This window comes from Hylobates moloch, unplaced genomic scaffold (genome assembly GCF_009828535.3).
Source record: "Hylobates moloch isolate HMO894 unplaced genomic scaffold, HMol_V3 SCAFFOLD_14, whole genome shotgun sequence".
Taxonomy (NCBI): Eukaryota; Metazoa; Chordata; class Mammalia; order Primates; family Hylobatidae; genus Hylobates; species Hylobates moloch.
In genome coordinates this window covers 101,210,871-101,224,786 of record NW_026652289.1, presented here as the reverse complement: position 1 = coordinate 101,224,786, position 13,916 = coordinate 101,210,871, and the positions used below count along the sequence as shown (strand labels likewise).

At 36.9% G+C, this 13,916-nt stretch overlaps 1 protein-coding gene across 6 annotated transcripts in view; it reads right to left on the bottom strand.

Annotated features, from left to right (window-relative positions):
* TCF12 (transcription factor 12) overlaps positions 1–13,916 on the bottom strand; it is a 372,383-nt gene that overhangs the window by 211,959 nt on the left and 146,508 nt on the right. For 5 of the 6 annotated variants that reach the window (XM_032174711.2, XM_032174712.2, XM_032174715.2 and 2 more), the window contains one exon: positions 12,739–12,812. In XM_032174711.2, coding sequence (XP_032030602.1) covers positions 12,739–12,812 — 74 coding nt within the window. Of the gene's footprint in view, positions 1–4,095; positions 4,158–12,738; positions 12,815–13,916 lie in introns of those variants that run through there. The other variant, XM_058427952.1, reaches the window with a different exon arrangement.

Sequence of the window (13,916 nt, the reverse complement as noted above, 5' to 3'; positions counted from 1 at the left end):
CTCACTGCAAGCTTCGCCTCCTAGGTTCACGCCATTCTCCTGCCTCAGCCTCCCCAGTAGCTGGGACTACTACAGGCGCCTGCCAACACGCCCAGCTAATTTTTTGTATTTTTAGTAGAGACGGGGATTCATCATGTTAGCCAGGATGGTCTCGATCTCCTGACCTTGTGATCCACCTGCCTTAGCCTCCCAAAGTGCTGGGATTACAGGTGTGAGCCACTGCGCCCGGCCTATTCTATTCCTTTCTTAAAGACTTATCATTTACTACAACCTATTAAAAACTAAGAAATCTAATAACAAAAAAAGCCTATTCAATTTTAACTAATACATAAATGTTTTGGACTACAAAGCTCTGTATTTGTACACTGCTTGTTAATATCCTATTAAGGACAGTTTGAGAAACTATGATCTTATTCAAATTTTTTGTTTTAAACATTAGAAATCTGATGCCCATCCGAACGCAGTGGCTCATGCCTATAATCTCAGCACTTTGGGAGGCCAAGGCAGAAGGATCACTTGAGCTCACGCATTTGATAACAGCCTGGGCAACATAAGTGAGCCCCTGTCTCTACAAAAAATTAGCCAGACATGGTGCCACAGGCCTGTAGTCCCAGCTACTTGGGAGACTGAGGCAGAGGATCACCTGAATCCATGGGGTCAAGCCTGCAATAGGCCATGATTGTGTCACTGTACTCTAGCCAGGGCAACAGAGCAAGACCCTGTCTCAAATTAAAAAAATAAAAGAAAGAAACCTCATGTCATGTCCAGAAAAAATGACACATTTGACCAAGTTCATTTGTCTAATGAGAGAACTCAGGCTTAAATTCTCTGTTCCTTGTATTACAAAACAGATTATCATTTTCACTTGGTATACAATATGCCCTGGAGGTTTCATAAACAAATATTCCTTCTATTTCTGGACTTTTACTCTCCCCTAGGCCATCCTTATCATAGCTTTTATCATTTTACAGTATAATAATCTCTGTTTTTCCCATAAGAATGAGGACTCCCTTTATGAAATATAAACTGATGATTTTTGTTTTCCACAACTAATTGCAGTGACAAGGAAATAGTGGAATCTCAATAAAAGCTTCATGAATGGGCTGGGCGCGGTGGCTCACGCTTGTAATCCCAGCACTTTGGGGAGGCTGAGGCGGGCGGATCACGAGGTCAGGAGATCGAGACCACGGTGAAACCCCGTCACTACTAAAAATACAAAAAATTAGCCGGGCGTGGTGGCGGGCGCCTGTAGTCCCAGCTACTCGGAGAGGCTGAGGCAGGAGAATGGCGTGAACCCGGGAGGCGGAGCTTGCAGTGAGCCGAGATTGCGCCACTGCACTCCAGCCTGGGCGACAGAGCGAGACTCTGTCTCAAGAAAAAAAAAAAAGCTTCATGAATGAAAGGAGCTGGAAAAAAAAAGTTTTCCATGTTAACAACATAAAGATGTGCATACAGAATTCCAAGAGACTACAAAACTTGAAGCAAGGAAGAAAGATACTGAGGAAAAATTATCTAAGGAAGTAAGGCAAAATTAATGGAAAATAAAGAGTAATACACACACAGCAAAAACTCAGAAAAGTCAACTCAATAAGATGCAACAGTATTACCAACATCGAGAAGATATTTGGTTCAGGACAGCTGGCACTTAATTATTTAATCACAAAATAATTTCCAGTCCTAACCACCAGAATATACTCTGCTCCATGCACAAAGCAACAAACTGATTATGATGTAAAATGACATTTAAATAATTATTTCATTTTATAAGAAGAAGGTTAAAGCATCAGTTCAATATGTTGAAGGGAAACATTTCAAGCTTGTTCTCAGAATAAAAGTGTTTAAGTATATGACAACAAAAATACATGACACAAAAATCTAACAATTATTGATGACACCAATCCTTTGGCCTATATAAGCTAATTTAGGTCTCTTAAATGCCTTGTGAGATGCATAGCCTTTTAAACAGATTTGAGGAACTGAAACCTCTTCTTTTCCTAGAATGTATTAATCTGCAATCTGTTATAAGAATATAGATTTGTATAAATTTACATTCATAAGAATGTGGGTTGCCTTATTTCTTTTTCCCAATAATCTCCAAATCCCAAGACCTGAAATACAGTGAACTTTCCAAAAGTTCAAGTGTGGTGGTACACCTCCGTAATCCCAACTACTCAGGAGGCTAAGGTGAGAGAGGCACTTGAGCCTGGGAGGTCAAGGCTGCAATAAGCCATGACTGTGCCACTGCAATTCCAGCCTGGGCGACAGAGCAAGACCCTGTCTCAAACAAACAAAGAAACAAACAAACAAACTTCTTGTTGGGCATTTAAAAACCCTAATAGTCCATCATCTTTTCAGGATATACTCCAGGAATTCAAAACAGCTGCCTCTCCAACGACCATCCAAGATTTGAAAAATTCCTAACATTGTTTTTTTTTTTTTAAATCAAAATGGGCATGAAATTTCTCATGGGAATGTAAACAGAACAATGTATAGATTTCTATATGAGCTAAATACTGTATAAAACTTCCTCTATTAATTCTTGCACACTTCCTATGAGAAAAAGCTCTTTGGAGATGAGAAATATGAGGCTCAGGAATTAACTCTCTTGTCCGAGGTCAAATAGAGTGGTGAAAACTAGAAGCAAACCTGTTTGATTCATCCTATGGCTCGTTTTTTAAAATATATAAAACATGAATACTGCTTTTATAAGAAGTAACATGGCAGTACCATTATCTTAAAACTTCTAAGGCCGGGTGTGGTGGCTCATGCCTGTAATCTCAGCACTTTGGGAGGCCAAGACAGGTGGATCATGAGGTCAGGAGATCGAGACCATCCTGGCTAAAGCGGTGAAACCTTGTCTCTACTAAAAATACAAAAAAATTATCCGGGAGTGGTGGCGGGCACCTGTAGTCCCAGCTACTTGGGAGGCTGAGGCAGGAGAATGGCGTGAACGCAAGAGGCAGAGCTTGCAGTGAGCCGAGATTGCGCCACTGTACTCCAGCCTGGGTGACACAGCGAGACTCCGTCTCAAAAAACAAACAAACAAACAAATAAAAAACTTCTAGTGACTCTGTCCTTAAAGTCCTGCACAAGTAGAAATAATTGTTCTGGGGGTCTCTTTTATAATTTGGCAAATGCGACACAGTAAAAAGGGACAGTAATTTAGAGACAGCCTGGATAAAGTCCTAAGTATTTAGTATCTGATAAGTTATCTACCTTTTCTGAGCTTCAATTCTGTCACCTCTAAAATGGAGAGGATTTTAAAAATGGCTTCTTGGTGAGCTGGTGTGAAGATCAGACCAGGTAACGTGAAAAGTGTGTAAACTAAATTGTGACAAGTGCTGGTTATGATTTCATTGTTATTAATTTAAAAACCCAAGTGGGTCCAAAAGTGTTCAGCCAGAATTTACCCTACTTTTTATTCCCACAAATAAGCAATCTCTAAACTTAGGGAAAAAATATTAAACAGGCTGTCAAGAAAGACCTCAACAATTACAAAAAGGGACATAAAGATTCAAAGATTAATATGCTTTGATTTTTACTTGTTAACTTTAAAATCTGAACAGTTAGAAGATTAAAAAAGAAAACTATAAAGATAAGATCAGTCCTGATCAAGATGTTATTTCATGGGCCTAGAAAGTTAATCACAGTAAGGTGAGAAATTGACACGAAGGTTATTTCCAAAAAGATGTACGGCAAAGCCTCTCAGTAAGTGTTGTCCCCAGGAAGAAAGGCTAGTCTGAAAAAAACAGAAGCTTTAATTGTCTTAAAATGGAAACATGGGCAATCTGATCAGTATGTGCTTTCTTTCACTTTAAATATCTGCTAGCAAGAGATTTAAAGGTGCTTATATCATCACAACCCAATTTTTTCTTATCCAAAAACATTTAAGTTGTAATTTATAGGCAGGTGCTGTTTCAAACAGAACTAAGAGTAAAAACACTTTACTCTTATGGCTTTATTTAAACCTAACTTTAAAACACACCCTTTTTCTTACTCATAGTTTTCTTCACATTCAGAACATTCAGAAGGAGCAGTTACATAACAAAACAGAGATTAATCGTAACACAGATGCAATATATAGAAAACACTTACTTTAATTCTCTGACCCTTCTGTCTTGCTTTGCTATTTAACTGCTTCATCTCTTGTATTGTACCTGAGATCAAGAGGCATAAAATACTATTTCAAAATTTGTGTGTCCTTTCTAATTACTGTATTTGAACTCCTAGTAGCTATAAAATGTATACCTTTTTCCCCTTCAAAAATAAAAACAATAGCAAACACACAATTTTGAGAAAATATCTCCACTAGAGAAGAAAAAGTAACACTAATCTTTATTACCCATCAATGCTGACAAATGGGACAACTGAGTAAAAGCTATTTTATATTTCTTTATTCACACAACTCGATTTTCCCATGTATTAAGGAAGGCTATTTATCAAAATCAAACAATCTGTTTTAGTACAACCATAGCTAACTTGACAAAGCCTAAATAAAACACAAGAAGTTTAATTCAGGAGTTATCATTTTGTGGGTGAAGTGAGTCTACACGATTTTGTATCTTTCCCAGTCACTCAGTTGTACCAGTTTTATGTTTTCCCCTTTGTGAAATTTCTTATGTAACTTTGCAATCTGACTCCTATCCTCCTAATCCAAGTCTTATTTCATTATCAGTGGGTCTATGTAACATCTTTTCAGATCATCCTATTTTTTGTCACTCTTTCACCTTCGATCCATTCTTCATACCACAGTAAGTTAATATTTATAAAACATTTTGTGTATAAAATCTACTTTTAATTGGCTCCCAAAGAATAGATAACATTTTTTTCCACAGAAATGTTAACCTGCTTTATCTCGTACTATTTTCCCACAAAGTAAGCTGATTTATTATCTACCGAATTTTGTAATGAGATCACTGTACTGTTTCCATCATTCCACATTTTCAGACTTTCTTCCAGCCCTATTCAAATGCTATCTGTCCTGTAACAGTCTACTCAAACACTTCCTCCTCTATTAAGTCTTTCTTGACCATCCAAAGTAATCTCCCTCCTCTGGAATCTCACAGTAGCCAAGAAAATTATTTCGGTAATTAACTATTTGCTGCCTAATTACAGCATCTCCACCGCTGTCTTAAAAGAGTTAAGAAGTTTTTTGGGCTGTGTTTCTTTTTGTTTTGTTTTTTGTTTTGAGATTGGGTTTCACTCTGCCACCCAGGCTATAGTGTAGTAGTGCAATCTCGGCTCACTCTAACCTCCGCCTCCCGGGCTCTAGAGATTCTCCCACCTGAGCCTCCGAGTAACTGGGACTACAGCCAACACCACCACACCTGGCTAAATTTTTAAGAGATGGGGTGTTTTGCCATGTTGCAGAGGCTGGTGTTGAACTCCTGGACTCAAGCGATCCACTTGCCTCAGCTTCCCAAAGTGCTGGGATTACAGGTGTGAACCAGCAACTTTTTTTTTTTCTTCACTACAAGCCTCGACCCCTCGGTTCAAGCAATCCTCCCACTTCAGCCTCCTGAGTAGCTCGGACCACAGGTGCACATCACCAAGCCCGGCTATTTTTTTTTTTTTTTCTATTTTTTGTGGTGGGGGGGGGGGTCTCATTTTGTTGCCCAGGCTGGTCTCGAACTCTTGGTCTCAAGCAATCCTTCCATTTTAGCCTCCCAACGTACTGGGTTTACAGGCATGAGCCACCACGCCCAGCCTAAAAAGTAACTCTTTAGGCAAATATGACTTACGTGTCTAAGCATATTTCCTGAACTATAAGATACACATTTATTCACCTTTAACATTTAAGAAACTGAATGCATTTACAAATCTCAGCATCTTAAAATTGGGGGATCATGGTAAGTCCAACCTCCCTAAAAGCAGGCAACTATACTGTTCTTATGCCACTGGACTCTGCTGGAGGAAGAAAACTACAGGTTGCCTCTGCCCATAGATACACTCTTAAGGCATCTGCTGTCAAATGTAAATGAACTACCCACCAGTTCCTTCTACACCTCCAGCCAGTATGACCCTGCTGAGGTCAGAATGACCTCCGTGTTTTTTGTATAGATAGGATAATAGAACCTTGGTTTTTCTAACGTGCTATTTCTAACTCACAACCTACAAGCTATGGAGAGGTTCTTAGCCAAACTCTTCCACATTAACGAAAAAATACTGAACTCCTGTTAAGAATGGAGAGAGCACTAAACAAAATTAAAGTTCCCTTTAGCCATATCTGGCAGGAAGGGTCCAGGATTTGCAAGAAAAATGACATTAATCTCATCCAGATAATCTTATAGGCTGATTTTACTTTCTATAGAATCTGAAAGCTTATGTTTACTTTGAGTTTTTATTTATTTTTGTTTCCCTTATCCCAAGTCCCCAATCTATGGCTTTGTCTATGAACTTTAGAAGACTGGAGAAATATTGAAATCATTGTACCCACATATTTTCATTTTCAACCTAGTTGGGTCTCTGAGGTTGCTGTCCGTTTGTGTTTTTGACAACTGGTCTGTGAAAAAACCACTGCTGATGCTTTTTAAATGAACTGAATCCTCATATCCCTTTATTGCTATAGGTATCAGAAATCATAGCATGTATTAAAACAAAAAGCCTCAGAATATACTTATTATTATCCCTTAATAAAAAAAAAATCCCTGATACCATCTTGTGCTGAATCATATACAGCAGCTAAATCAAGTACTTTAAAGCTAAATCATCACCACACAACTGGTTTTCCCTTTCCACTAACAGGTATAAGCCCCAAACTTTAGTGAGGAAGTTACTATTAGTACCCACCCCCTTTTAATCAATGAAAAAAAGAAAAAAAGATCAAGGTAAAAACAAATAACTTGCTCAGAGTCACAGAGCGAGGAGGGAGAAGTGCCAGAAATAGAACCTGAGACAGCTTGGTTTTAATGCTCAAGCTCTTAAATTCTATGCTATTCTACCCCACAATACACTATACTTGCTAGGTAAACTGTTCTATCATATCATGTCCCATGTCCTCTTTTATCAGCTGCAGACCCTCTTCTCTTTTCACCTTTCTCCTCTCTCTTTTCCCATTCCTTCAGTATATGGCAGAAAACGAAAAGTTCTTTGAGTTGGGAAGTACTAAAGTCAAGGGGTTAAAAAGCACTAACATAAGATTCAGAATATCTGAGTTCTGTCATGCCAGAGGCTGTCATTAACTAGTCACACAGCCTAGCCAAATCTCTACATACAGCACAAATCTACGCCTGGTCAAATCTCAAACATGTCATTTCAGTTTCCTCATGTACGAAATAAAGAGACAGAACATATATAACCAATGCATCTTTCAGTTTTGAAAATTCTATGACACTGTAAAACACAGAGGGAAGAAAGAGCAAAAAGATAAATGACTGTTTCATTCTGCAAGCCATAATACAGCCAGAAGAGAAAACCATGGTGGACATTTAGCAATTTATTTTTTTAAAAAGCACTCAAACTCTACTCAACTTAATATTGCTTCTTTAAAAAAAAAAAAAAAACTACCATAATAGATTATATATAGGCTGAAAAATGTTCATGATTAAAATGCCAACTCTTGATCACTGATGATACCTATAAATGTAATTCCTATCAGTGGTTTCCTAGCAATGAACTCAATTCTTTTTTTTTTTTTTTTTTTTTTTTGAGACGGAGTCTCGCTGTCGCCCAGGTTGGAGTGCAGTGACGCGATAAGGAATGACCAATTCTGTATCTTAGAAAAGAGTATCAATATACTCCTCTCTCCTACTCCTATCCCAGGATGCAAACCTCAATGGTACTTTAATACTTTACTCCAGAGCTTGGCGTAGGTTGGCTAACACAGTTAAAAAGGCAGAGAAACCAAGATGACCTGGCCTCTTGACATTTCCACAAACTCATATAACTCGACATTCTAGAAACAGAATTTGTACATCAAGAAATATAACCATGAAAATGTACTTCAAATTATTATAAATAATAATAGTAATGGCAGTTCTCATTTATATCAATAAATGAAATACTTCATACCTATTATTACATTTCATCTTCACCAAAACCCTACAAAATACGTGTAAAATTATAATTTTAGAGACCAGAAAACTAAGACACATAGAAGTAACTTTCCCATGGTCACACAGTACAAGTTTCCAAATCACTTACTATTACCATTAATACTACCACCACCTACTTCAAGCTTCATCTTAAATCAACTTTGATTCTTTCCTTCCTCAACCTCCCAGCCTAATTAATCTAGTAAATCTGATGATTGTTCCTGAATTTGATTATATTCAGCAAACATGTATAGAGCACCCATTATGTATAAGGTGTTATACTAGAAAGACTGCTAACTTTTATATCCAAGTTTGGCAGGAAGAGACTGTTGCTTTCCCAAAAAAGAAATGAACAGTTGAAGAAGGGAAATTGATTTTATTTATGTCCTTCATACATTTAAAAGAAATAAAAGTAGTTAAATTAAACATGACTGAGGCAGCAAATAATTCTCATTTATTACACTTAGAATACAGCATATTTGCAAATGTATCCATGTGTTTAAATTTGTGTAATTGTTAAATATAGATCTAGTGGATGAATTTTGAGATACACAGGTTTAAAGCCAACACTTACATAGCACTCACCACATATCAGACATTGATCTATGCAATTTCCATATATTGCCTCATTTAATCCTCAACAACCTCATGAAACAGATATCATTATCCCCACTTCACAGATGAGTAAACCAAAGTACGCCAGACTTAAATAACTTGTCCAGAGTCACACAGGTAGTAAGTGGCAGAGTTATGATATATACCCAAGCAGTATGATGTCACAGTCTGTGCTCTTAAGCACAGCCTTCTGAAGAGAAAAAAAAAAAATCTGAAACTAGAGTAAGTCATTAACACCTTAGTTAACAAGAACCACCACAATATTCTTTGGCCTTTATGCCTGGTACACCAACATTTCTATGCAATAAAAAACAAAAAACAAGGGAGAGAGGGAACAGACTCATTAACTAGATCTCTTGCCCATGTCTATACTACCTGAGATTTTAATCACTCCTTTCAGTCTCAGGTGCTTTACCTTTATCACCACATTCACAAATTTCTAAAACTGGAAGTGCTATTCACATGATTCTATCTATATGTTCATGTGTGTGTCTATGCCCTCTGCACAGGTGGGCAGCAGATGAAGAGTGCAGAAACCAGGACTCTAACAAAAGTAGAGAGGTCTGCAGCTTACAAACCACAAATGTTTGTTCCTTCCCTCTGGGTGTCTCAAACATGCTGAGACATGCTTAGGAAATGTGAAATCCACAATGCCTAAGAATGCTGACCATGCCTACCATTTCTTCTATAACCACTCTTAGGTACAATGTTTATTTTTATGTCAACCTAGCGAAACCTCTTCACTGAATGGATTGCTGTAGGTACTTCTGATAACCAGAAACTTAACCACCTCTACACTGCGAGGCTACTTTTCTGGTGGATTTGGTAAAAGCAAGGGCAGACACACAGATTGGAACCGTGCTAGAGTGACTTTTCCTAACTCTTAAAGAATGGGTATAAGCCTAACACAGAGATGAGAAGTTTGTGACCGCTTAACTACATGACTCAGGTGGAGCTCATTTATGCATTCAGGCTACTATAGTAGAATGGTATCTTACAATTAAAGTCAGGACCCTGTAAGGCAAATAGTGTACATAGCAAAAATTTCCCTTGAAAAGCTATTAAACAAAGAATAAGTTCAATCAACATGACTTTGTGTAACTACTCCCATACAGTAACATACAGTTATACAATATTAATAGGGTTCATCTGCCAAATATGGTTTCATATTATTGTAAAGAAAGTACTGTTTCTCCCTTATAGTTTGGCGTGGGAATGGGAGAGGGATAGAATGGCAGCTCAGATAGTTCAATTCATGTAAGTTTAAAGCAGGTATATTGTATCTCCAACAAATTACTCATTTTGCAGTTTCTAATACCCATTTTTTGGCCTACTAAGCATTTTCAAATTTTATAAAAAGTATAATAAAAAATTTCTATTTAGTGATGTTACTGAAAATCAAATTATTTTTAAATAATGGAATCTGCTGATAGAAATGTAATATTTATATAATATGATAAAGTCTAAATAAATTTCATTTACATGATTTCTACTGAAGTATCTGCAATTTCATTGTTTAAGTTGACAAATTTTTAACTAACAAGTCAAAACTAGTGTTTAGCCAACATTAATATTTATTTTTGAATTTAAGAACCTCAACGTACTTATATAAGAATTTAAGAAATTCAATATACTAAAATAGGAGAATGAAGTACTTTAGTTGAGATTCTTATTAACACAATTATACCCATTTATGATTGTGATTATGAAAAAAAATCGTCAAGATGGTGAATACTGTTAAAAGATGAAACCCCAAAAGCTGATAATTTCCCTATAAAGTAGTACTGAGGAAGGCTTCAAAGACAACCATAAAGTTCTCCTTGGCAAGAAGAGTTAAGGGGAATAATAGCTGGAAATTGGATCCAGATTTTTGTTTGAAAATGATACGAAAAACTTCTTAACTAACTCACCAAACCTTTTAGGTTTAGACGATGACTAGGATAGGAGAAAAATTAGTGAAAGAGTGGATTTCAATGGGAACAAAAATAAAGAAGGGTAGCATTAAATCTTCACTCTAGCTGATCTCTCAATAGACAGGTAGAAATACATATGTGGTTTCTATGGTTCTATGAAAACTAGCCTACTATACAATCAATTTAACTTTTCACCGTACATAATACATACTAAAAATAAATAAACTAAGTAAAACACAGCATTTCACATTTGACCTATAAATAGCAAAAAGAAAAGCAAGATTTGCTTTGGATTTCATGTCTGAAGGAAAACTTAATTTCATAAATCACGTAAGTGTTTGGATACATTAGTACGTTTTTTTTTTTCCTAAAATTCTATGCAGCACTCAAGGGGGGGGGGGTGAAGAAAGCCTGAAAGAGAGATAAATATAAGGCACCTAGTCACCATTTAATGCATTCTATGAAATAACATGTTATTACAAAGTAACTCAAGCCTCTGAAAAAAAATAATCCAATATTAATAAGTAGTACTGTGAGTTTCCCACTACATAAAATTCCTACCTTCAAAATCTAAACTAGATCCTATCTCACATATTCACAGTATTACTCAAAGAATCAGAAATGTTTAAGAGTGGAAGGAAATTTGGATATCAACCAGTTTAAGTAGCCTCAAGACAAAAACAATGCATCCAAGATAAAATGGCTAAGACAAAAACAGTGTGTCCAAGATTAAATGGCTGGTTCACAATACAGTTCATAGTAAAATCCAAGTCCCGACATACTCAGCATAGGGCTCTTTACACTACAATGTAGCTTTCTCAGCCTCTGATTCTCAAAAGTGAAACACAAAAACCCACCTTTAACAGCCTCTTTATATATCTTTTTGGATTCTATATGACTATCCCAGTTCTTTCCAAAGGATTTAAGATAAATTAAACATAGGCTACAGCCAAATACGACAGTAAAACCCCGTATTTTAAAAGGTATTTTAACTCAGCATTTTTCAGTGCAAACTTGCGTAAACCATACTGAGACTACGCATTTCAGTCACTTACTCAGTTTTCCTCCCATTAAGGCAATTTGCTTCTAGGGTTAACTACCCATAAATCTTATGCTTGTCTCTTTCTTCTCTTGGTTAATTCTGAGAGAAATGAGAAATTTATTCATTTAAAGTATGGCCTTTTGGAAAAGTCTTTTTCTTTTTTTGAGATGGAGTCTCACTCTGTGGCCCAGGCTTCAGTCCAGTGGCATCATCCTGGCTCACTGCAACCTCTGCCTCCCAGGTTCAAGCGATTCTCCTGCCTCAGCATCCCGAGTAGCTGGGACTACACGTGCCCACCCCCATGCCTTGGCTAATTTTTGTATTTTTAGTAGAGATGGGGTTTCACCATGTTGGCTAGGCTGGTCTCGAACTTCTGACTTCTAGTGATCCACCTGCCTCAACCTCCCAAAGTGCTGGGATTACAGGCATGAGCCACCATGCCCATCCTGGAAAAGTCTCTCTTAACCTCGTCAGTTTACTAGAGAAAGTCTGGGAGCAGAGTGCTTACTTTTATTCCAATTCTTTGATCTAATTTTCCATCTCCTCGTCTCATTTTATAAAGCTTTGGGGGTTTTTTGTTTTTGTTTTTGCTGGAAAGGGCTCTAACCTTGTGACCTCAGTGTGTAGAAAGTTGGCTTGGTCCTATTTTCTCTTAATTGTTAACTAAGAAATGTCATCTGTTATGTCTGTTTTGATATGCTTCCAAGAAGCAGGGCTGTTGAGTTCCTGATGCAAAGGGCTGATGACTGTTGAAGCAAGGATGAGGGAGAGAGGCTGGAAGTTAGTATGTTGAAAGCCAATGCCATCTCTCGAAGCAAATAAACAACACATAAAGAAAAATTGCGAAATACTTATGGAGAGCACTTAGGCATTCCAAGCTCTTTAGTAAAGAGTACTGTAGGTAGTTCACGTGTACAAATAACACCAAGAGTATTTAACTGTAGGAAATTAAATAAATCTCCAAAGTTTGACAGCTTATAAAAAGAACTAAATGTAACAAAAAGGTACTAGGTATTCTACTATATTTCCATGAAAAGAAACTAATTTTCATTTCTCATAAGAAACAGCATATACGAAAGAAATTACTTAGTCTGCCAAATTACAGTTTTAATCAAGGGTTGATCAGCAAACTTACTCTAGATGAGTCATAGGAAGGACTTGGTTGACCACTTGTTCCCCAAGACGTTGTACCTCCTCTTTCATCCATACCTAAAAAGAGAAGAGAATAAAATATATATCTAAGAACATACTTTTGTGGATTTTTTTGGCACGGGACAGCAGAGTACAATTTAGCAAGTGGTATTTGTGTTTTCGTGGAAGAGCTAAATATCAATCCTTGCTTCAGAAACCTGTAAAATATAAGTTACTTCAAAGTATCTTCATCACTGCTCCATCAATCTTCATGCAATACCCTATGTAAATTATAGTAATTCAGAATCAAAATATTTCTTTGCAGACTTTAGAATGGGGCATAGTCTCTCCATCCTGCCCCATGCCCTGCACTGCTACTTCTAGGAGTAGATGAACCCCCAAACGTTGTCTGGTTTAGTACTGCCTACATGAAAACATGAATAATTCATTTTTCATAGTTAAGCCCTAGAAAATGAAGCAAGACAATCATTCGATTTAATAAAGTTGGTTTCTCTCTGATCAGTGATCAGATATTCTTAACTGATGACATCAAACTAAATCTAACTATATCAACTATATCAAATCAACATTAGTTATATAAAATCAAAATGACATGAAAACTCACCCTAGTAATTTTGTGGGTAACACTTCCATCTCTTCTAAAATTATACACAATTTGATTTCAAATAAGCAGTTCCACTCTTATGAAGGTGGCAAAAGAAAATTCACAGTGAGAAAGAATTAGTTGCCACAACCAACAAAACAATTCATTGTGCATCCTTAATGCATCTTCTGACACTTGGGCTCCATTATTTTTACCTCCAAATCAGTCCCCAGAAAAAGCTGGAAGACTTGGAGATCTCTCAATCCAGCCATTTCTACCTCTTCTGTTTTGAAGACTCCAGTCTTTTTCATCCTTGACTGCTAGGAGGGTACACTTCTCTAACCCCTTCTGAGTTTCATTCTATGATGAAATTCATCAACACAGAAATAGTTGACTTCTTTCTTTCATTCTTTCATGAGAACAGCCTAGACATTACAATGACAACATTCTGCTAAGTTTAGCAATTACCTTTCTTTCAAGATATTCCTGGAAGTCCCTCTGTAATTTCCCTGTAGTTTAGGTGAGAATGTGGTATGTAATAAGTTAAATGCCACAAATTCTCCATTAATTTGCAATGA